We start from the raw sequence: 21,910 nt of genomic DNA on the forward strand, positions 1-21,910 counted from the left end.
GTCTGAGTCGGGTATTCATGCTTCACTGAGGCAATGTGTCTCAGTGAGCTAGCGCTCTAAAACCAGATTAAGTCTGGGCTAGTACAAGCAGCCACACATACACGCGCATGCACGTCGTCACATGAGCGAAATATTCTTAAGTGCGACGTTAAACCCCATTTCACCTCACCTTTCAAGAAGAAAGTAGAATTGTTGTGAATTACAACGCTTTGAAGAGTATTTCAGGTAAATGCGTAACAAAACCAAGCATACAACTTTATGCACGACAACCTCTTGTTTATTGAATGCTGCGACACTAACATCGTTATAAAGCTAAAGTAGGTACAACCCAGTGATGGGAGGACTATATGCATGATACGTATTGACAGGCAGGAGATCAACATTGATAAGAACAGGTCATTGTGGTACATAACTGAAAGAGGCCAGGTGGAGAGTTTGAACAAACAGGGACAGATCTGAAGGCAGATTACAGTAGGGATGAAATGCAAACAAGTTGACTGGATACAGGTAGAGGAGTTGGTTTTTACTGAATCTATGGGTTGATTTACTTTTCAAATGTCCATATTGTCTCGTATTTTTTTATCTTCTTTGGTCAAAAGTTTGTGTCGGCGGATTTCTATGGCTTCCGTTAGTTTTCCTGTTTGTTGGCGAGGATTGTCGATGGGGAAGCACTGGTAAAACCTTCCGCTCCGTAGGTACCAACATTAAAGAACATAAAACTTCAACAGCCAAAGCAGAGAGTAAATCAGTTCTCTCAGACTACTATCAAAGGTTCTCCAGTCATCAAATTCAGTTCTCTCACCAACCTCTGGCTTGCCGATCATACAATACATGTATAATATGTGAGATTTATGCGGGACACAATTCTGCAGCGGTACAGATATTAGACGTTTGCGGATAACTGAAGTTTCGTGACAAACCAAGAGTCATAATTAATGCGTGTCCAGGATTCGGATACACAATTTTAGGATCCCGTCACGCTTAAACCACGCAACTCTGTACAACGTCTTGCCGCTATCTTGGACGTTTCTTTTTTTTTATGAAGACAACAATGTTGCAAATGGCCAACGATCAATCAAAGCAGTTGTTATATTAGATGATGATTATAGTGTTTGTCAAGCCACTTTCATTTCTTCCTTTGATCGTCGTGGAATTCATTCAGTGCCTCCGCAAGCCAGGTGAATGCCTACAACGAGGAGGAAGATGTCTTGATTGAGCAGGTGACTCTAAGTAAACATATATGTAGGCAGTATTTCGGTTATCAATACGTGAAAGATTAATGCTTGAGAACCTAAATTAACGCAGATCTTTACCGGTAAGTGTCATTGTAGGAATCGTTCCGGGATTTGAACCGGTGGTCAGCGAATCCTAAAACAACTAAGGGAGGCTACAAAGAAGCAGTGGTTCGGCTATACAATGTATCACGGAGAGATGCAGCTCTTAGATGATTACCGGAGCTTACAACACTGTAAATATAATCAGGATGACTCTATATGTCACATCCAGCAACATATCTACGCGTACACGGGGCTAGTGGTTAAAGCGTACGCTCGTCACGCCGAAGACCCGGATTCGATTCCCCACATGGGTATAATGTGTGAAGCCCATTTCTGTTGTCCCCCTCCGTGATTTTGCTGGAATATTGCTAAAAGCGGCCTAAAACTAAACTCACTCACACACTCACGCTACGCATACACAGAAATACCCCTACCGATTGAAATATGTGCCAAGTTCTCTTTGACGTCCAGTCATCAGTATCTGACAAGCAAATCCCCCAATCACCTACCCTTCAGTAACACTGAAATATGTCACTGAAGGATAAATCACCTTCTTAAGAAATAAATCTCCATTTACCTTGTTCATATCTTTTTCTGATGCATAGGAGAAAGATACACGAATGTAGGGCGTCTCCCTTGGTTGAGCCAGGAAGTGAAACCCGTTAACCAGTACTGCTCCCTTCTCGATGACTCTTTGGACAACAGGCTCGGAGCTTTTCACCCCCAACAGTTTAATCCACATGAACATCCCGCCGTCAGGGGGAGACCACTCTGCCAGACCTAGTCCCAAAATGTTATAGTTGAAAGATTATTTATACAAGAAAGGCGTTATGATCGAATGTTTTGATATTCCTTCCGTACATATGAAGTGTGGTATCTAGTCAACTATGGATGCATAGATTGTTCAAGATGTTTTCACAATTATTACAAAAACGTTGATATGACCCGGAATATGGTATAATATTCAATGTTATGTCTCACTTGGATATAGTATGACCAGAAATTATTGAGAATTTTAGGAATATGTTTAATTGAATTTCTAGTATAAACAACCTTGACCAGCTATCAAGTGCTTGGTTTCATTCAAGAGAGACAACTCCGTTAATCCTTTTTCGTTAGTTTGTGAAGAGTTGTCCCCCTTTGTTTACTTGCTAGCAGACGACATTTTCAGTGATCCTCAGTATGGATGATTTAGAGAAGAGGAAGTTGATTTTAGAGTATTATAACAAGGACATCAGATCAGCTAAAGTGATTTCAAGTAGAACAGGCATCCCTTTGTCCACTGTTTATCGTGTTTTGAAAAATATTGCAAATGGATATGGTATTGAGCACCAGGGAGGCGCAGGTAGGCCAAGAAAATTGGTATTCTTGTCTCTAAAAACAAACGAAGGAATTTAGAAAACTTAAGGCTGGATATGATTGATAGAGGAACTGTGGCTGTCTGTAAGGAGACAATTAAAACTGAGCTGCATGCAATGGGTTGGCAGAAAAGTCGAGGAATTCCATCACCGATCATGAAACCTGAACAAAAGGAGCGAAGGTTGAACTGATGCTTACAGCATAGAAATTTTAACTGGGACAATGTGATTTTCTCAGATGAAGTTCTGTGTGGCTGTTTCCTAATACACTGAAATTCTGGACCAAACAAACTGAAAAACCTTTGTATCGGCGCCCAAAGTACAGTCCGAAATTTAACGTGTGGGGTGGCATATCTGTGTTAGGGTCAACGCCCCTCTGTGTATTTGAAGGGTGAGTGAGTGAGTGAGTTAAGATTTAACGTCACATCGGCAATATTTCAGCCATATCGTGACGTGTATTTGAAGGGAATATGAACAGTGAGCGGTACACAGATATTCTCGAGGGACATTTACTTCCATCTGCTCACGTGTTCTATGTACAGTTTTGGATTTTCCAGCAGGACAACGACACAAAAACATCGTTCAAAGCATTCACAGGCCTGGTATCGGACCCAAAATAGGACATTATTAGATTGGCCAAGCTATAAACCTGACCTAAATCCAATAGAAAATGTTTCGGGACTTATGAAGGAAAGTGTCAATAAGAACAATCTGACAAATATTGCTGAAATGAAAGAAGAGGTGGTCCGATATTGGGACAGCATGGACCACGACTTTCTAACTTCTTTGATCAGTAGTACGCCCCGCCGCATTGAAGCCTGCATTGCTGCCCATGGTGACTTGACAAAATACTAACTGTTCACCTGTCTTTGAATCTGGAGTAATGTTCTGCTAATATTCACATTTAATACGTGAGTAATGAGTGAAAAAAATATAAACAATTACAATCTTAAATTCTCAATAATTTCTGGTTGTACTTATATATATATATATAGCTAACATTATTAATGTTTTTTTAACGTTTAGGGCAACGGGAGTATAAACGTTAAATACCAGTGGCCATTCGCAAGTTTAGCTACATACATTGTCAGGTGGACATAACCTTACATACAGAATGTTATTCAAAATACACCGTAGATGGTTATAAGCAAAACTAACCAATGACATTTAACGTAATGCTCAGGTTGGTGAAACTTCAAAGAACAAATGGTATTTAAGCAACTCATTAGCCGACGTAAACTGAACTGCCAATATCTCATACGTTATTTACAGCCTTATTTTTGCCTAATATTCTTTCCTGTGCATTACAGAGATTTCCTCGACAAGAAAGGGGAAATCATCAGAGCCCACCTTCGAGGCGTTTCTCGGCAATGGCGACCATCTTGTCCGCCCTGTCCTTGTAGAAGGCCGCCAGTTTCTCCCCGTGTCGCAGGAAGCCGTCATGTCCCATGTCCTCCAATATCTTCCTGATGACTGTCTACAACATGAAGAGCTGACGTAGCGACATGGACAGCTGGCTCAAGATCCCAAACATGTGACTCAGCAACGCAAAACAACTGGATTTTAAGTGACATACCTGGGCAAGCTTGTTGGTGCATGGTTTAGGTGACATACCTGTGACAGGTTGTCGGTGCATGTTTTAAGTGAAACACCTAGCACGATTGATGATGCGTGTTTTAGGTGACATGCCTGTGACAGCTGGGGTTGCTTGTTTTAAGTCACATACCTGTCCAAGTTTGCTGGCGAAGGTGTTAGGTGACATACCTGTGTCAGGTTGATGGTGAAGGTGTTAGGTGACATACCTGTGTCAGGTTGATGGTGAAGGTGTTAGGTGACATACCTGTGTCAGGTTGAGGACGAAAGTGTTAGGTGACATACCTGTGTCAGGTTGATGGTGAAGGTGTTAGGTGACATACTTATGTCAGGGTGAAGGTGGTAGGTGACATACCTGTGTCAGGTTGTTGGTGAAGGTTTTAGGTGACATACCTGTGTCACGTTGTTGGTGAAGGTGTTAGGTGACATACCTATGTCAGGTTGATGGTGAAGGTGTTAGGTGACATACCTGTGTCAGATTGTTGGTGAAGGTGTTAGGTGACATACCTGTGTCAGGTATTTGGTGAAAGTGTTAGGTGACTTACATGTGTCAGGTTGATAGTGAAGGTGTTAGGTGATATACCTGTATCAGGTTGTTGGCGAAGGTGTTAGGTGACATACGTGTGTCAGGTTTTTAGTGAAGGTGCTAGATGACATACCTTTGTCAGGTTGTTGGTGAAGGTGTTAGGTGACATACCTGTTCAAGGTTGTTGGTGCATGTTTTAAGTGACACACCCGAGCAAGGTTGTTGGTTAGGGTGTTACGTGACACATCTGTGTCAGGTTGATGGTGAAGGTGTTAGGTGACTTACCTGAGACAGGTTGTTGGTGCACGCCACTGAACAGTCCAGATGGAGGACAAGTTTCTGGAGGAAGTGCTGTGGCCCACTGATGAAGCCAAGCCGTGCTCTGATGAACACACAGTGGAACATATAGATATGACACAGACATAACGTTAAAATGATCAATTCATTATGATACAGTATATATCAGTATTTTACCGTTTAAGCTCTATGGGCTCTGTTTTGCTCTTGCTTAATACAAATACAGCAATCACTAAGAAATGTTTGGTTTGTTTTCACAATGCTGAATTTCTAACTGAACCACCAACTTTCTAGCAATCAGACCATTTAGACGGGTTAGCTCCGTCTGGGCTTACCCAGCTGCTATTAGTTTAGAAAATGAATCGCATCTGATGACTCGGCCGTCTTCATCCAAGGATAGGAAACTGGGCGTCAGCGGCTGAATCGAAAAATCATAATTGTTAAATGTGTTCCGTGTCATCAAGTATCACGCATCAGAGATCCAATCAGTGTTTGCAGTGCTTTCATCTGCCAGTTGGCCATCAGGGCCTGCTGGCTTTAAAATCTACAAGCCCTGAATGAAATCTGCAGGCCCATTTTGTTAAAGTCAAACCAATGAAAACAAAATAGACTACACGGTACACAGTTTCACAGTTTAGTTCTGTCATTATATCCAGTACAACACTGGAAATATGGAATGACATCAAATTCCTGTTGAAAAAATGACAGATAATTTACTGAAGGCCACAAGGGCCTGCAAATATTTGAAACTGCCAGCCCGATACAATGACAACCGGCGCTGGGCCTCTCGGCCGGCGATTATTTCGAACGCTGGCTCCCATGCCTTACGAATAGTTGCGTCTCTTGTTGCATGCGTCCAATATTGGTAACTGGTGGACTGGCGTTGTTGGGCTCGGGGAGAAGGCTCATGATATCAATCACCGGATGTTTACCCGCTAGTAGCTAGTAAGTGAATCGCTAAGTGAATCAACACAAAATCTACCGGGACACATTTTATCCTAAAAAACCCACCAAAATAATCAAATGGATATTTGGACCTGGATACCTTCAACCAACAATTCGGACACAACCAAATCTGAACCTTGACACAAATAAATTTGAATTAGGACCCAGTTCAACAAAGCGACCTTAGCGTTAGGACTGTCGTAAATCACCTTTGCTACGATCGCTTTGTGTAAGGGGACCCTGGACACAATCAGCTACATATAATCATATTCCAACACAGGTTTAAGCCACGTAGCTGCTCACCCTGTTGTACTGAATGTAGTAGTACGGGTCGTCCTCTAGAATCAAGAAGTCGTACTTGCGAGCAATACTATATACTGCCTTCTTCCGGTCAAGTGACCAGTTGGCGCCTGTCGGGTTACCTCCAGTCGGAACACAGTACATTATCTTCGGCCTCGGTCCACGTTTGTCCGTATCCCATGTCGCTAGTATGTTCCGCAGTTCTGATGGTATCATCCCTGATGAATCACTAGGAACCGATACTGCTTTAGCACCGAGTGGATATCCCTTCAGAAAGATTGGAATTCATGTTATAAATTGACCAACATTTTACGTCAGTGCTCTTTGAAATTGCACTCTTGAATTGTCAGTTGCATACTTTTTTTTAAATGCGTTGAAATTATCATCTGAACGAAGGTTTTAATTATCTACACAGTCAATACAAGATGTACGATCATGAGAACCTTTAGCATTAAATATGCCCTGTACTGACGAAGATGATACAGTTATTATCAATAACACTGACGCCTCACCACGCTCATGACGTTTGGATAGGTGGCTTCCTCAAGCAAGATTGCGTCCCCTTCGTTCAGAACCGCTTCCAAAGTCTGGAAAATATTAGACGATTATGAATACAGAAGTTTTCCATAAAATGACATGAATATGAAAACAATTATTGTATCAAATATGGGTTTTTAAACCCCGAATTCGTTTCCAGTTAGGTCTGAACTTGTGAAATGCTAGTAGTTATTTTGTTATATAATGGTGAAACGGACTGATATGTGTAAGGTTCTATACAATCTTTTAAACCTGATACGGGAGCATCTGGGATTCGAACCTATAATCATAGGTTTCTAGAACGGAAACAAAACGCCTTTTTGCACACAAACAGTTGGCACCTCAGACTTGTAGGCAACCTTTGAACTAAAATATTCTCTGGCGACTTGAATCGTTTCGGAAAGCAGTCATTTCCGACGAACGCCATATTATCTACACAGTAATGTGTATTTACGCGGACGTGTGAGCATGTGTGGTTGTGTGCATGTTCACCTTACTAATGGCTTCCTGGCAGCCATTGCACATGATGATGTCCATGTCGCTTGGGGCTGACGGCGGGGTGCGGTCACGAAGGAGGGTCGGAGGCTGGTGAACACGGCGTTGTAACACCCTCGACCAATCGATGATGTCTGCCATGCTAATACATATATCGCAAAGATAATATCAGAAAGCCCATAAACTTCCGGTATCTCAATGTGGAATATTATAAGCATAATTTTGAGTCAGTACAGTAAACTACGGTTTAGTTCGTTATAACCGCAGTTCGTTGTACGCATTTCTTCTGAAATATACTACTCGCACTTTGCTAAGGATCACAAATATTCACTACTTTACTTAAACGTAGATTCATAATTTAAAATTGTATCCATTCAAAACTGGATAAATAATAATATGGTAACCCCGCTTTAGGCAAACATTCACTTTAATCTAACCTTATGCACTTGATACATGAGTAGGGCGGTGGGGTAGCCTAGCGGTTAAAGCGTTCGCTCGTCACACCGAAGGCCCGGGTTCGATACCCCACATGAGAACAATTTGTGAAGCCCATTTCTGGTGTCCCCCGCCGTGATATTGCTGGAATATTGCTAAAAGCGGCGAAAAACCAAACTCAGTCAGTCAGTCAGTGATACACGAGTAACCATAATAATGGTTTTCATGGCACCTATAAACCAAATTTCAAATCATGGAACGACTCATTGACAAGTACACAACACCTGTCAATAGCAGGTATGGGTTCCACAAGATGAAATGACATACTGAAACCTAGGGTCCATGCTTACAATAAGGTTTGATAATTAAACCAAATTGGACCCAACATCCTAATTTTCTGTTGAATCCATGATTTGATCCTCAGCAAAGTGTGAATAGTATATATAGCAGATGGGCGGGACAAAAATACAGTTCGTAATATCTGTCAGTTCGTTATAAGCGTGGTCACTATAAACGTAGTTTAGTGTATTTCAGTTATATATACGTAGACGTGGACGTGGACGTGGATGTAGAGCATCCGTTACATCACTTCGTGTCAGCATGATGAGGGAGGACAGTGGGATGTGATACAGGTCCGAGACATGTACCACTCTGCTCAAACCAAGACACAAGGACAGGTGCTGACAAACGAAAGTTCACCAGGGCGAATCTGGAGGGTAATCCGCGGACCTAAGGGACGTAACTCCGCATACTACATTTTGGCGTTTTTCATCGTAGGCATTGAAGCTTGTTTTGTTCTGTTTTGTTTCTGTTTGTTTGTTGTTTAATGTCACACGCAGCAATATTTCATATGTGGGCGGTCTGATCGAGTCTGGACCAGACAACCCAGTGATCAACAGCATGAGCATCGATCTACACAATAGGATACAATGTCATGTGTCAACCAAGTCAGCGTGCCTGACCACCCGATCCCTTTAGTCGCCCTTCGACAAGCATGGGTTCCTGAAGATCAATTCTAACAAGTCAAAACATTGATTACACAACAGTCTCGTTTCCTGCTGACTTGGTTCCGTCCTATTGCGCAACTTAGTACAATAACCAGTCAAGAAATTTGAGACCAATTCATTCAACTGGATACATAAATATCAATCAGTATTATTTGATACATCTAACCACGTGTATATTGCAACACTACGCTCCTTCTAATCCTTGCAAACACGTCGTGCAGCGTGCCCTGTCGTACAGCGTGCTCTGACAAACGGAAATCTCGGAATCGTGGAAATCTCAAAACGAGGCTCTGCCGCTAGAAAAGTTTGGCGGTCTGCTACGAACTTGATATTATGTCAATCACATTGTGCGTTACAAAACTACACTGAATAAACGCAACAACCACATAACAGGTGTAACCAGTGAGCCAGATGAATTGTGAATCATTTTACGACCTCATCAAACAGGGGCAGTCATGCTGCCTACACCTTGCCATGAAATATAGAAATTCGATGTTATTAAAGTTTAAGTTTAAAATTAACTTGTAAGTACCATTTTCTTATGAAACAAGGAATTGGAATTCAGTGTGACCATAGTTGTTTGTAGTGTCTCTTTCACACGAGAAAATTCGGATCCGCCGAAAAAATAGGTCATTGTCTGAATAGGTTAATGAGACTCATGTTTCGGTTTGCCGGGACCTTCACGTTTCTGATGTCTGTACACAATGATGGAGCAAGTGGAATCGTTAAAAACACAAGTGAAATTTCTCACCCTTTAGTAACACCGTACTGAAGCGCCTTCTTCATCTCGTCAGGGTTTATTGTCAACCGCCGACCATCTCTGTGTTGAAACATATAAAACAAAAATGGATGCATGACCACTGTACATATACATTCTAAAACAGTAAGGGAACACATTAGTTTCTTTGCAAACAATATTTTATATAATTGGGTCACCGTTTTTATATTCCATATTTGCTAAAAGCAGCGTAAAACTCACTAACCTAATAGGAAGTATATTTAATCTGAATAGTGTTTGAATCCAGATTTCAAATACGATATGATTTACTCTTCGTTATCGGGTATTGAATCCCAAAAGAGAGACCCTAGCTATCAGCTAAATGTATATGTATAGATGGATCGGAATAGATGGCGTAAAGACGTCATGATGGCTTCCCAGCGCAACGGCAGCCAGAAACCAGACGGCAATGGATTGCAGATATCTGTGTTTGCTGAACATTATAACGACATAGTTAGACGCACGTCAGTGGAATCTATAATGCAAGCGAATCCGTATTATGCGCCTTACGTAAACTGGTTCCTCACCTGAGGACGAGATCCGCCTCCACAATAGGAAATAGTTCACCGTTGGGCATCCCCCCGGCCATCAACACCAGATCAGAACCAACATACTCTGTCATAAACAGGGATCAGAGTCAGCTGAATGCGTATAATAGATATATCATTTAATTCAAAGTATAATATTTATTTCTAACATATGATATTTCATAATCGGAAAGACGCGGGTTTTCATATCATGTCATTGTTTGACGAATCCGCCAAATGGAACAGCCTTAGAAATCGTGCATTGACACAATGTATACAATACATACAACTGATTAAGTGGATTTTCCCATTTATAATGTCGTGGTAAGTAATTTGCAGTCGATGAAACACCTAGACAGTAGATTGTGTTAGACAGCTATTCACTACACAACGTTGCGCTGTAGTGAATATAGAGATTGGAAGCTGATCGTACTGAATGCATGACTTCATACAGAGGTTACTAAGGTTATCGGGTCGGTCCATCGTCAGTTTGCTGGATAATTACTGTGGAACAGTTCTGGTACGGGGTGGGAGTGGGGTGACACTTACTCTGGAGCTCCCGGAGAGCTGATGGTTTTCTTCTCATAGCCGTCCTGCTGAGGTACTTGTCGTAGCTGGTGATACGTTGCGGGGTCACGCCGTTCACGCTGAAGTGCGTGGGAAACTTATTGGTAAGTAACTGAATGAATGGATGGGCTTTAGACGAGTGTGTGAGTGGTGAAGGTTGGTAGAGCGAGTGAGTCGGGGAGTGAGTGAGTAGATGGATTATCGGTAGAACGAGTGAGATTTGACTTTTAAAGAACGAGCAGCCCTTACCATCCGTGGGAAACGTGTGGTCAGGCATGTCACATACTTTGAATCAAAACTGTTTGGACAGTTCAATGTATTCATTATGTGTAACAGGCCCTGTCACTGTGGTATGACTACCGTCACGCGTATATGTCACGTGGTATATACCGGTAAGGTCAAACGTCACCAATGGAGAACATCAAACATTTGCTATCCTCTCAAACCTATATTTCCAGTTACCAGAGGCGGTGGAGTAGCTTAGTCGTTAAAGCGTTCGCTCGTCACGCTGAAGACCCGGGTTCGATTCCCCACATGGGTACAATGTGTGAAGCCCATTTCTCGCGTTCCCCGTGGTGATATTGCTGGAATATTGCTAAAGTCGGCGTAAAACAGTACTCACTCACTCACTCCATTTATCAGAGTTGCAGTCTGATGTCCCGTTCACTATATGTTACGGGAAGGAGAACAATTGTACTTCCCACTGAACTTAAAACAGATTAAAATCAACATATTTTATCATGACATTTGTTATGAAGATTTGGCCATGTAAATCTATTTTTCCTGTGGTGTTGTTGATATTTGCTGTACATTCATGTACATGTAAGATTACACCAAAATATCGAATATAGTATCATGTGCACATGCCCGTTGATGATTAACAAAAAATCGATATCATTTATGCATTTGAAAAAAATTATCATGAAGAATATAACAATAGATCATCTGATCATTCACTGTCAAAGCAAAATGGTTACAATCAGTGAAACGTAAATCGTTTATATTCATCGACGCAAGATTTAAATGTAGTCATGGCAACTTGCAAAATATAGTAATAGACTTTAAGATCTGCAGTTAGTGCATATTAGCATGCATTCAATTAACACAGCGAACCTTTAGGATAAGTGTGGGGACGACACATGGAATAAGGTCGCTTATTATGTAACACAGTCAAACCTCACTTATTCGGACGCATACATTTTGTCAAATATTGACAGCGAAAAAGATTATCCGGTTACCTGAATCTCTCCTGGAGATGAGAAACACATAAAAATACAGATGCCCTATCCTAAATTTCGGCAGACATTTCTGTCGACGGACATATACCTGTCTTAAGGCGCCAGAGCTTTTAACTACCAAGCCACTGTAAACATGTAAACTGGGCATATCTTGATAATTGCGAAAGAAATGGTTCCGTATATGGACTGAGGATAATTAACTTCATCTTTACTTTTAAAAAATGTTTTAAGATAATTACTTTGCAATTGCAGATTTTAAAATAATGAAACTGATGAGATATGCAGCAAAACACGAACATAATACAATGTATTTAATAGCTTTGTCTGCTTTGCATAAGAATATTTCCATACCTTCTCTGGTCATCCATGTTGTGCGATTTCCTGGCAGTAAGAGGCCCAACCTTTCTTGACCGACGAAATGATGAACGCAGCCCACCGCTCCGGACAACGCGTCTCTGTGGTGATACTGGTCGTTGTTGCGGCGTGTAAGTGGAACTGCATATTCACGCGGGGATGGTGACATTAGACGTTCATTCGACTAAACGACCCCATACATAACAGTAAGTGCCAGTTATTCAACCATGTCAACACATCCCTCCCCGCTCAATGAAATACGGTCTAGGCAATATAACAAAGCCGGTGGATTGTGGAGACATCCCGACTGAATTTATTACCATACTTGTCAGAAGGCAGTACTGACATATTCTGAGAGTTTACTAAAGTTGATGGAACGAGAACACGTCAGTTGTTACTTTGAGCATGGCATAAATGTCCCTTACGATCGAGTGAGTGAGTTTAGTTTTACGCCGCACTCAGCAATATTCCTGCTATATGGCGGCGGTCTGTAAATAATCGAGTCTGGACCAGACAATCCAGTCATCAACAGCATCAGCATCGATCTTCGCAATTGGCAACCGATGACATGTGTCAATCATGCCAGCGAGCCTGACCACCCGATCCCGTTAGTCGCCCTTTACGACAAGCACGGGTTACTGAATGTTCATTCTAACCCGGATCTTCACGGGTCGTCCCTGACGATACATGAGTGGAGTGAGTATGGATTTACGCCGCTTTTAGCAACATTCTAGCAAATTCACGGCGGGGGATACCTGAAATGGGCTTTACACATTGCACCCATGTGGGGAATCGAACCCGGGTCTTCGGCGTGACGAGCGAACGCTTTAACCACTAGGCTACTCCACCGTCCCCAAAGGTATATGAAGAGGGGCAAGCAGTTGGCTGACATCATACAGTAACAGATGAGGTTGTAACTGACGCTACCATGATTGGATTACAATACGCTGGTCATTCATTAAGGAATAAAACCTATATTCAACATTTGAAGGATATTTTATAATATATTAAGCATTTTATACTATTATAACATCTGTGATAACACATGCTGCTCCCCTGTAGCGAATATAATAATGTTTTGGCAAGACTGCTCAGCATATTTTTATCTGACTTGAAAACGGCGCTGTTGCAACTTGGCATAATGCATTAAATGAAAAATAAAATCTCATCATGAACATGACAATTCAAGAAAACATTGACCGATGGTCTACCATACTGTTGGTGGGAGGGAAGGTTCCCGCGATGTCGCTGTAGATGTTAACGACTCAGTACACGTCTTTTGGTCTGGACAGGCTAGGTATACAGGACAACTTTAAATACTCCTGTGAATAATCGCTCGTTAAGAACATTATGAACCTTAAACTCTCACTGACCAGGAGCATGGCGGTGTCAGCTAGCGGTGACTGCGTGGTCAGAGAGACAGGGGGATTAATCTTTGCGTCACCCCCTAGGTAAACCCTAGGTCATCAGGTTTAAAACTAAAAGTCATGCTACATCTTACATACCAAGGTGGAGTGCAGAGATACTGAGAGAACTTTGAGAGACCAACACATCAACACAAGAAAATCACCCGCACAGACATTGTCTGCTTCTTGTAATTTTAGTGAGTTTACTTTTACACCGCTTTTAGCAATATTCCAGCAATGTCACGGCCGGGGAAACCAAAACTGGACCTCACACTTTGTACCAACGTGGGGAATCGAGTGAGTGAGTTTAGTTTTACGCCGTTTTAGCACTATTCCAGCATTATCACGGCGGGGAATACCAGAAATGTGCTTTCCACATTATGCCCATGTGGGGAATCGAACCCGGGCCTTCGGCGTGACGAGCGAACGCTTTAACCACTAGGTTACCCCACGGCCCCTGTGGAGAATCGGAACCGGGTCTTCGGCGTGTGGACCGAAGCCTTTAACCCCCAGGCTACCCCACCGCCCCTCTTGTAATTACATCTTATAAAAAGGAAAGGTTTAGTGAATTCAACTAATAGTCATATGGTCTATCCCGAGGTTATCTGTCTGTGGAACCATTTCTTAACGTGTAGGCGGTGGCGTAGCCTAGTGGTTAAAGCGTTCGCTCGTCACGCCGATCACCCGGGTTCGATTCCCATATGGGTACAATGTGTGAAGCCCATTTCTGGCGTCCCCCGCCGTGATATTGCTGGAATATTGCTGAATGTGGCGTTAAACTGAACTCACACACTCTAATTACAAAAAGTAGACAATGGCTTTGCGGGTGATTTTGTTATCTTGGTGTGTTGGTCACTCACTCATTTCTTAACGGTGTCATTGTTGCTAGGTATTGTGCCTTGTGGTTAGAATAGCATCAGCAATAGATACAATTAGTAGTAGGTCTTGATTAATTGGAAAGAGGCCTTGTTGGGTAAAGAGTAAGAATAACATGTGTACTCAACAGAAGTATAAATATTGTTGGTTCTGAAAATAAAGATAAAATGAAACATATCAACAGAAATGTAAATATTGATGTTCCCGAATCTGATAACAAAATTGAATACATCAACAGAAGTGTTAATAATGATGCTTCTGGAATCGAAGATGTTGATACAAATGCTGTAGACGCTCATATTGACATAGCTGATGAAGATGATAATATTGTAGATGTTGATAAACATGTCGTAGATAATGTTCACGTTGACATTTATGATACTAACGCTGCTGATTATGGTGGTGATGATGATGATGATGATGATGATGATGATGATGATGATGATGATGATGACGACTGCATTTTAAACTATTCCGCCCTTAAGTTTTTAAGTGTTAATGTATGTGGACTAAGAAAAAGATTAGAGTACTCGGAATTTGCTAACCTTATAGAAAGTAAACATATTATCGGACTGCAAGAAACTAAAACAAATGAATTAGATGACATACATCTTGATGGGTATACACTATCGCTCAGGAATAGAGTAAAAACTAACAGAAAATCAGGAGAAATTGGAATAGCCGTTAAGAACGAGTACAAAGATTTTATTACATTAGTAGAGAAGGATAATGATTATATAATGTTGATAAAAATGTCAAAAACTTTATTTGATATTGAGCAGGATCACTATTTAGGAATAGTGTATATCCCCCGATGGATCCAGATATGTTACGAATGACACTTTCCTCGACCTAGAACATTCAGTTATGCATAAGCTTACGAAAAGTGAATATGTTACGCTAATGGGTGACTTCAACTCCAGAACAAATACCTTATGTGATTATTCTGTATACGATGACTTTCTTACTGGAGAGTTTGATTTAGATGAAACTGGAGATATATGCCCTGAGAAATATTTACATGATTTAAACCTTCCTCTAGGAAGATCATCTAAAGATGTCGGTAAAGTAAACAGTTTGGGCTATGCACTTATAGATATTTGTAAGAATTTGAATTATTCATTGTAAATGGAAGGGTGGGAAATGATAAACATATTGGGAAGTTAACTTGTAATGACAAAAGTTTAATCGATTATGTTCTTACTTCCCCCAAAAGTTTAAAAGTTTTTACCGATTTTGATGTTTTAGACTTTTCTCCCCTCACGTCAGATGTCCACTGCCCATTATCGTTTACACTGACAAGCAAGTATATTCCCGATGTAGTAAAGCAACCTAAACTTAGTCATCATGTAGATAACAGTAAAACGGCTAAACCTAAACGTTATAATCACGATAAAAAAGCAACTTTTCGCCAAAATGTTGACATGAATAAAGTAAATAAACTTACAAATCTTGTCCGTACAGCGGTATCCAACCATGAAGATTTATCGATTATCAACACGCTCTCCGATCGCCTCGCGCACGTGCTTGTTAATGCTGCACGTGAAACATTTGGGACACGACAACAGATGAAATACACACCCCGCTATCGTAAGAACAAGCCGTGGTTCAATACAAAATGTAGAAAGTTCAGAAAAGATTCCATAAAGCAAAACGAAAAGTTAAGGAAAATAAATCACAGTCTAATCTTGAAAACCTACGCACCGAATCGAGAGCTTACAAGAAATGCATAGATGAACATATTAGAAAACATAGGATATCTCTTGAAAATATATGTTTAGAGAAAAATGAAAAAGTCACCGAAAGAATACTGGGAATGTCTCAAAGATAGAAACCCGAAAGATAACATCGCGATGCCTGATACCAAAACATTTTTGAATACTATAGAGATCTAAATGCAGAAAATTACAGCGAACATGTATTGAATTTCAAAGAAAGTAATCATCCCGATTTGGAATATGACTGTAGTATTCTTAATAACGACATTAGCATTGAAGAAATTATGTCTACCGCCAAAACACTCAAACGAAATAAAGCAGCGGGCTTGGACAATATTGAAAATGATTACATAATCGATACTATTGACATCTTTGCCCCCTTCTATGTTCAATTTTTCAACCTCGTTTTTACAACAGGTAAAATTCCCGATTCTTGGCTGATTGGAGTTATAAAACCGATATACAAAAATAAGGGTGACCAACTTGACCCAAGTTCATACAGACCTATAACTGTTTTAAGCTGTGTTGGAAAATTCTTTACCTCTATACTAAACTCGCGTTTAACATCTTTCCTTGAACAAAACAATATCATTACTCCCGCTCAAGCAGGCTTTAGAAAACATTTTACAACATCCGATAACATATTTATTTTGCGGACAATTAATAGTATACTGACATCACAAAGGCAAAAGCTCTACTGTGCCTTCATCGACTTCACAAAAGCATTTGATACTGTCTGGCGAATCGGTCTATGGACGAAGATGCAAAAGTCCGGTATACATGGAAGATTTCTTGAGCTTGTAAAAAGTATGTATCGTAACATTAAGTCAACAGTAAGTACACAAAACAGTACATCCGATTATTTCCCATGTCAAAAAGGGGTACGGCAAGGAGAGAACTTATCGCCACTTTTATTTTCAATTTTTCTTAATGATCTAGAGAATAATCTGTATGAAAACGGTTGCGAAGGAGTTAACTTGGAATTATCTAATGAAAATGAAATACAAATCTGGCTGCAAATTTTATTGTTACTTTACGCTGATGACACTGTTTTATTTGCCCTTACTCCTAAAGCCCTACAAAAGTCTCTTGATTCCTTATATGAATATTGCACTAATTGGCAACTCAATGTAAATGTATCAAAAAACCAAAATTTTAGTATTCGGTTCGGGCCCAGCGGCTAAATCAAAAATGATATTTAAATTTGGGGAGAAAAATCTTAGTTTAGTCGACAGTTATGTATATCTTGGTATAAAACTACACAGAAACAAAAGAATGGTAACTAGCATAAAAACTATAACCGAAAACGCTACAAAGGCTATGTATAGCCTGCTGAAAAAATCAAGAAATTTGAATTTACCCTTAGATTGTTTATTATCGGCATTTGATATGATGATAACACCTATTTTAACCTATGGATCAGAATTGTGGGGATTTGAAAAACTTGACCTAATAGAGAATATACATCTAAAATTTCTGAAACTTGCATCTGGACTAAGGAAATCTACGCCGAATTTTATGGTTTACGGCGAACTTGGCAGAACTCCAATATCTATAAAAATATACCAACGTATGTTGTCCTTTTGGCACAAACTAACATATACTGATACACTTAAATTATCCCATGTGTTATATAATTACAGTTTAAATAAATACAATAAAAAATTTAAGTCGGATCCTTGGATTCACTATATCAAGGGTTTACTAGATAGGATTGGATTATCATATGTATTTGTAAATCCCTCGGTATATACCACGTCTTCTCTAGTTCTGAAAGCTGGACAAGTTTTAACAGACCAGTTTATTCAACAGTGGAGGGAAAGTATCAAATCTAGCCCGAAAGGAATGTATTATCAACATTACAAACAATCACTTGCTTTTGAAAAATACCTACTTTTACCGAAATATATTTCTGTGCCGATTTTAAAATTTAGAACTTTAAATGTAAACCTGCCAATTGAGACTGGAAGATGGCAAAGTATACCGAGGGATGAAAGATATTGTACACTTTGTAATTTAAGTGTAATCGGTGATGAATTACACTATATTCTTAAATGTCCGGCACTTAATTCATATCGTGAACAATATATACCCACCACAAAATATCTTAACAATATATCTAAATTAGTTCTTGTTCTTTCGCCGACGACAACTAGATATAAGAAATTTTTGTCAAATTTTATCATACAGTTGCAAAAAATGCTAACCAATCTTTAATAAGCGTTTGTGTTTATCCACCAATAAATATATTCACTTATTTATATATAGGGAACTGTACATATGTATAAGGAATTATTTATTTTATTCAGTTGTCTATCTAAGACGCATGCATATGAATTGTACATAAATTGTTGTTAAAATATGCTCGAAGGTGGTTTTTGTACCACCGAAGGTGGTTTTGAGTAATAAAATTGTCGAAATTGTCGTCAATTTGCATGAAACCATTATATCCTGGGTCTTCAGCGTGACGAGTGAACGCTTTAACCACTAGGCCACCCCACAGCCCCCGTCAATGAATAACTAGTGTTATATAACTAAAGTATGGTTTTCTATCTAAACTAGATGATTGTGCCAGCTTAATGCTTGAGGAAAACCAGTGATGGAAAAGTGATGAAGATCATTTTGGTCAAACAGACGAGCACGGGCATGGTCCTGACAAACCTAAAACCATAACCGGGGCGAATCGGGATTCTAACCATAGGCTTCTGGCGTGCTAATAGGGCTACATCTGTCCACAGAGAATGGATGATCCCACCACTGAGAACGTCGAACAACGCTCACCTCATTGTAACGTTCAATCCGACGTCATCAAATGGCTTGACGTCGCCTGATGACCATTGCTTCTGCAGGATGAGACCTGGGTTTGTCGGTAGAGAGGACTGACGTCTCGTCATGTAAACTGAGATGACATGTCCATGTCAGGTGTCCAGTACAATAATGATACAATAATACTAGACAGTATTGCGGTACAATAATACAGGACGTATGAGTGGACGTCAGTTATCAGAGCTACAGATAACATTTTGGGTCATTGAGTTATGTACTCGCTTGTGTTCATCTCAATTGGGTATCCTAATTTTCCTTTGTGTAACCAAACAGATCGTACCCACCTCACTCAAACTCAGTTGGTTATTTTGCAATTTTCTATTAATTTGATTTGTAATATGAGAAACAATCAGAAAGACTGCACGTTGCCAAGTTCCTCAACATACATATACCTGTTATTTTATCTATTTTATGTATACGTATGTAAGATCAAATTTATTGAGTATTTACATAAATTCAAGCGAACTTGTACGCACTAGACATATTAGAAATAGAATTTTCACATAAATATTTGCGAATTTTACGCAGATACGCAGCTTATCTGTACCTCTGCGTTATGTCCTCACAATTTCAATTCGGACATAACTTCTAATACCGAGGGCTGTCAAGTGTCAATGTTGGAATCTGAAACCGATTTCACAGGGTAACGGGGAAACATAAATACCATGCTCACCTTACATCACTCGTGGACGTCCTGAATGTGATTGGTCCCTGGTGTGGCCAGTCAGTTGGTACCTACCCTAGTCTGTCTCACAGTCCCTGACCCTCTGCTGCCAAGCCTTTCGACACAAGTAGGGATCTTCAGGCACACTGGCGGCATCTATCTCTATTAAATACCACAGGACTTAGTCTCCTACCAGAGTGACCCCAGCTGGGTTTGATATGGTACACGGGTTCTTCTAAAATACCACGATGGTTTGCTAAAGTATGGTTTGCATATTGTGTTTAACAAATTGATTTGTTCTGGCGTAGCTGATATCAATCCTAAATGTGCAAATTAGAGTATTGGTTTTGTTGGGTTTTTTGAAACACGAATAAATTGTACTATATGTGCACATCAGCACAGCTGTTGGGGTGAATCTTTGTACCAAAGTAAACAATACAAGCTATCAGACAGGTACAGGCGTATCACATGTCAGAACACACATTGCTGAACCATTTGGGGTCTGTATAAAGGATGACAGATGAAGCTTGAGGCAGTAATAGTCTTTCCAGAAATTATTGAATAAGTTGTTTCGGCAAATATCCAATATAAGTATAAATACTATAGACGTTGTACTTACATGTATATGTTGAGATATGATTCTCTTACAGTCTAAGTGTCTTTACAGTACTTTGTGAGACCTCCTTGCCCTGCAATATACAACTGAATGCGCCTAGGTACACTGCCGATCAAGGTTTGTAGGAAATCGTGTGACGGCGTATCCCAATATTCGACCACTTCTTTCTTCATATACGCAATAAGTCTAAGTCCTTTAAATTGGTTTATTCTGTTCTTCACTAGTCGCCACACATTCTCAATAGGGTTTAAATCTGGGCCAGTCTAAAACATGAACATTTTCGTCCGACAACAGTTGTCTTCATCTGGAAGGAGAGCTTCAATCAATGGCGGTCTTGAAACCTCCGGAGTTGAGAAACCAATGAGAAATATTAGTAGGACACTGGGCTTTACAAACACGACCAAAGGAAGCTGGCACACATAAGGGACGGAGTTCTGCGCGGAAATATGCTCCATCCGACATTTAGACCCCAAAGGAAAAAGCCCCGTGAAGAACTGGTCTTGAGTATACCATGCTTGTCGTACACTGTGAAGTTCCGTGTTAGAATTAGTCTTCAGCATCCCATGCTTGTTGTACCCCTTGAAGTTCAAGGTTAGAATTAGTCTTCAGCATCCCATGCTTGTTGTACCCCTTGAAGTTCAAGGTTAGAATTGGTCTTCAGCATCCAATGCTTGTTGTCTTCAGTTCATAGAATTGTCTTCAGCATGTTGTTGTACCCCTTGAAGTTCAAGGTTAGAATTAGTCTTCAGCATCCAATGCTTGTTGTACCCCTTGAAGTTCAAGGTTAGAATTAGTCTTCAGCATCCCATGCTTGTTGTACCCCTTGAAGTTCAAGGTTAGAATTAGTCTTCAGCATCCAATGCTTGTTGTACCCCTTGAAGTTCAAGGTTAGAATTTGTCTTCAGCATCCCATGCTTGTTGTACCCCTTGAAGTTCAAGGTTAGAATTTGTCTTCAGCATCCCATGCTTGTTGTACCCCTTGAAGTTCAAGGTTACAATTTGTCTTCAGCATCCAATGCTTGTCTTACACCGCGGAGAAGAATATCATGATGGATACACGCCATCACTAACCAATTGCCATAAGCAATGCTCATGATGTCAGTCACCGGATTGGCTGGTCGAGACTGGATTCTTCCCACACTGGAACCCTGCTCAGTGTTGAGCAACACTCAAAACAAGCAGAGGAGGTATGACATGAATCTGAGAAACAAGATTGTTTATAGGTACGATAAAAGAAATGATCAAGAGTACATGCAAACAGTACACACAGTACAGGAAGTTTAACAATTGAATATCTATGTCTATATGTGTGTGGACGACCTGATATCAGAACAATAATGCATTTCTATAGCGAATAACATCCACAAGTCAGGTGCTCAGTGGCGCTGTACACAATTAGAAACAGTTTACACACTAGATAGAAACAAGTAGAAAGTAGGTTTGGGAACGCTTCAAGAAACAGAAGTGCCTTTAGAGTTAATTTGAAACTCGGTGTTGCCATTGATGATCTGAGAGAAAGATGGATTTTGTTCCAGAGACAGGGTGCTGTGGCGGGGACAAAGCACTGTCG

The 21,910-nt window shown here is 40.4% G+C and overlaps 1 protein-coding gene across 2 annotated transcripts; it reads right to left on the bottom strand.

Annotated features, from left to right (window-relative positions):
• Positions 1 to 255: 255 nt before the first annotated feature.
• On the bottom strand, positions 256 to 19,854 carry LOC124275466 (kynurenine/alpha-aminoadipate aminotransferase, mitochondrial-like). Of its 2 annotated transcripts, XM_046711041.1 has the most exons (13): positions 15,964 to 16,126; positions 12,232 to 12,375; positions 10,625 to 10,722; positions 10,076 to 10,163; positions 9,522 to 9,590; positions 7,326 to 7,470; positions 6,809 to 6,883; positions 6,300 to 6,563; positions 5,387 to 5,469; positions 5,040 to 5,136; positions 3,986 to 4,112; positions 1,855 to 2,057; positions 256 to 1,186 (listed from the first exon to the last, which is right to left on the bottom strand). In XM_046711041.1, the coding sequence occupies exons 2-13, from the start codon at positions 12,246 to 12,248 to the stop codon at positions 1,127 to 1,129; spliced, it is 1,326 nt and encodes a 441-aa protein (XP_046566997.1). In that variant the 5' UTR covers positions 12,249 to 12,375; positions 15,964 to 16,126; the 3' UTR covers positions 256 to 1,126. The 2 variants fall into 2 exon arrangements, with proteins under 2 accessions (XP_046566997.1, XP_046566998.1); XM_046711042.1 differs by lacking the exons at positions 12,232 to 12,375; positions 15,964 to 16,126 and adding an exon at positions 19,734 to 19,854.
• Between the last annotated feature and the right edge of the window lie 2,056 nt (positions 19,855 to 21,910).

The sequence above is a fragment of the Haliotis rubra genome, unplaced genomic scaffold, assembly GCF_003918875.1.
Source record: "Haliotis rubra isolate DU_JTF1 unplaced genomic scaffold, ASM391887v1 Scf2, whole genome shotgun sequence".
In the NCBI taxonomy this organism is placed as follows: Eukaryota; Metazoa; Mollusca; class Gastropoda; order Lepetellida; family Haliotidae; genus Haliotis; species Haliotis rubra.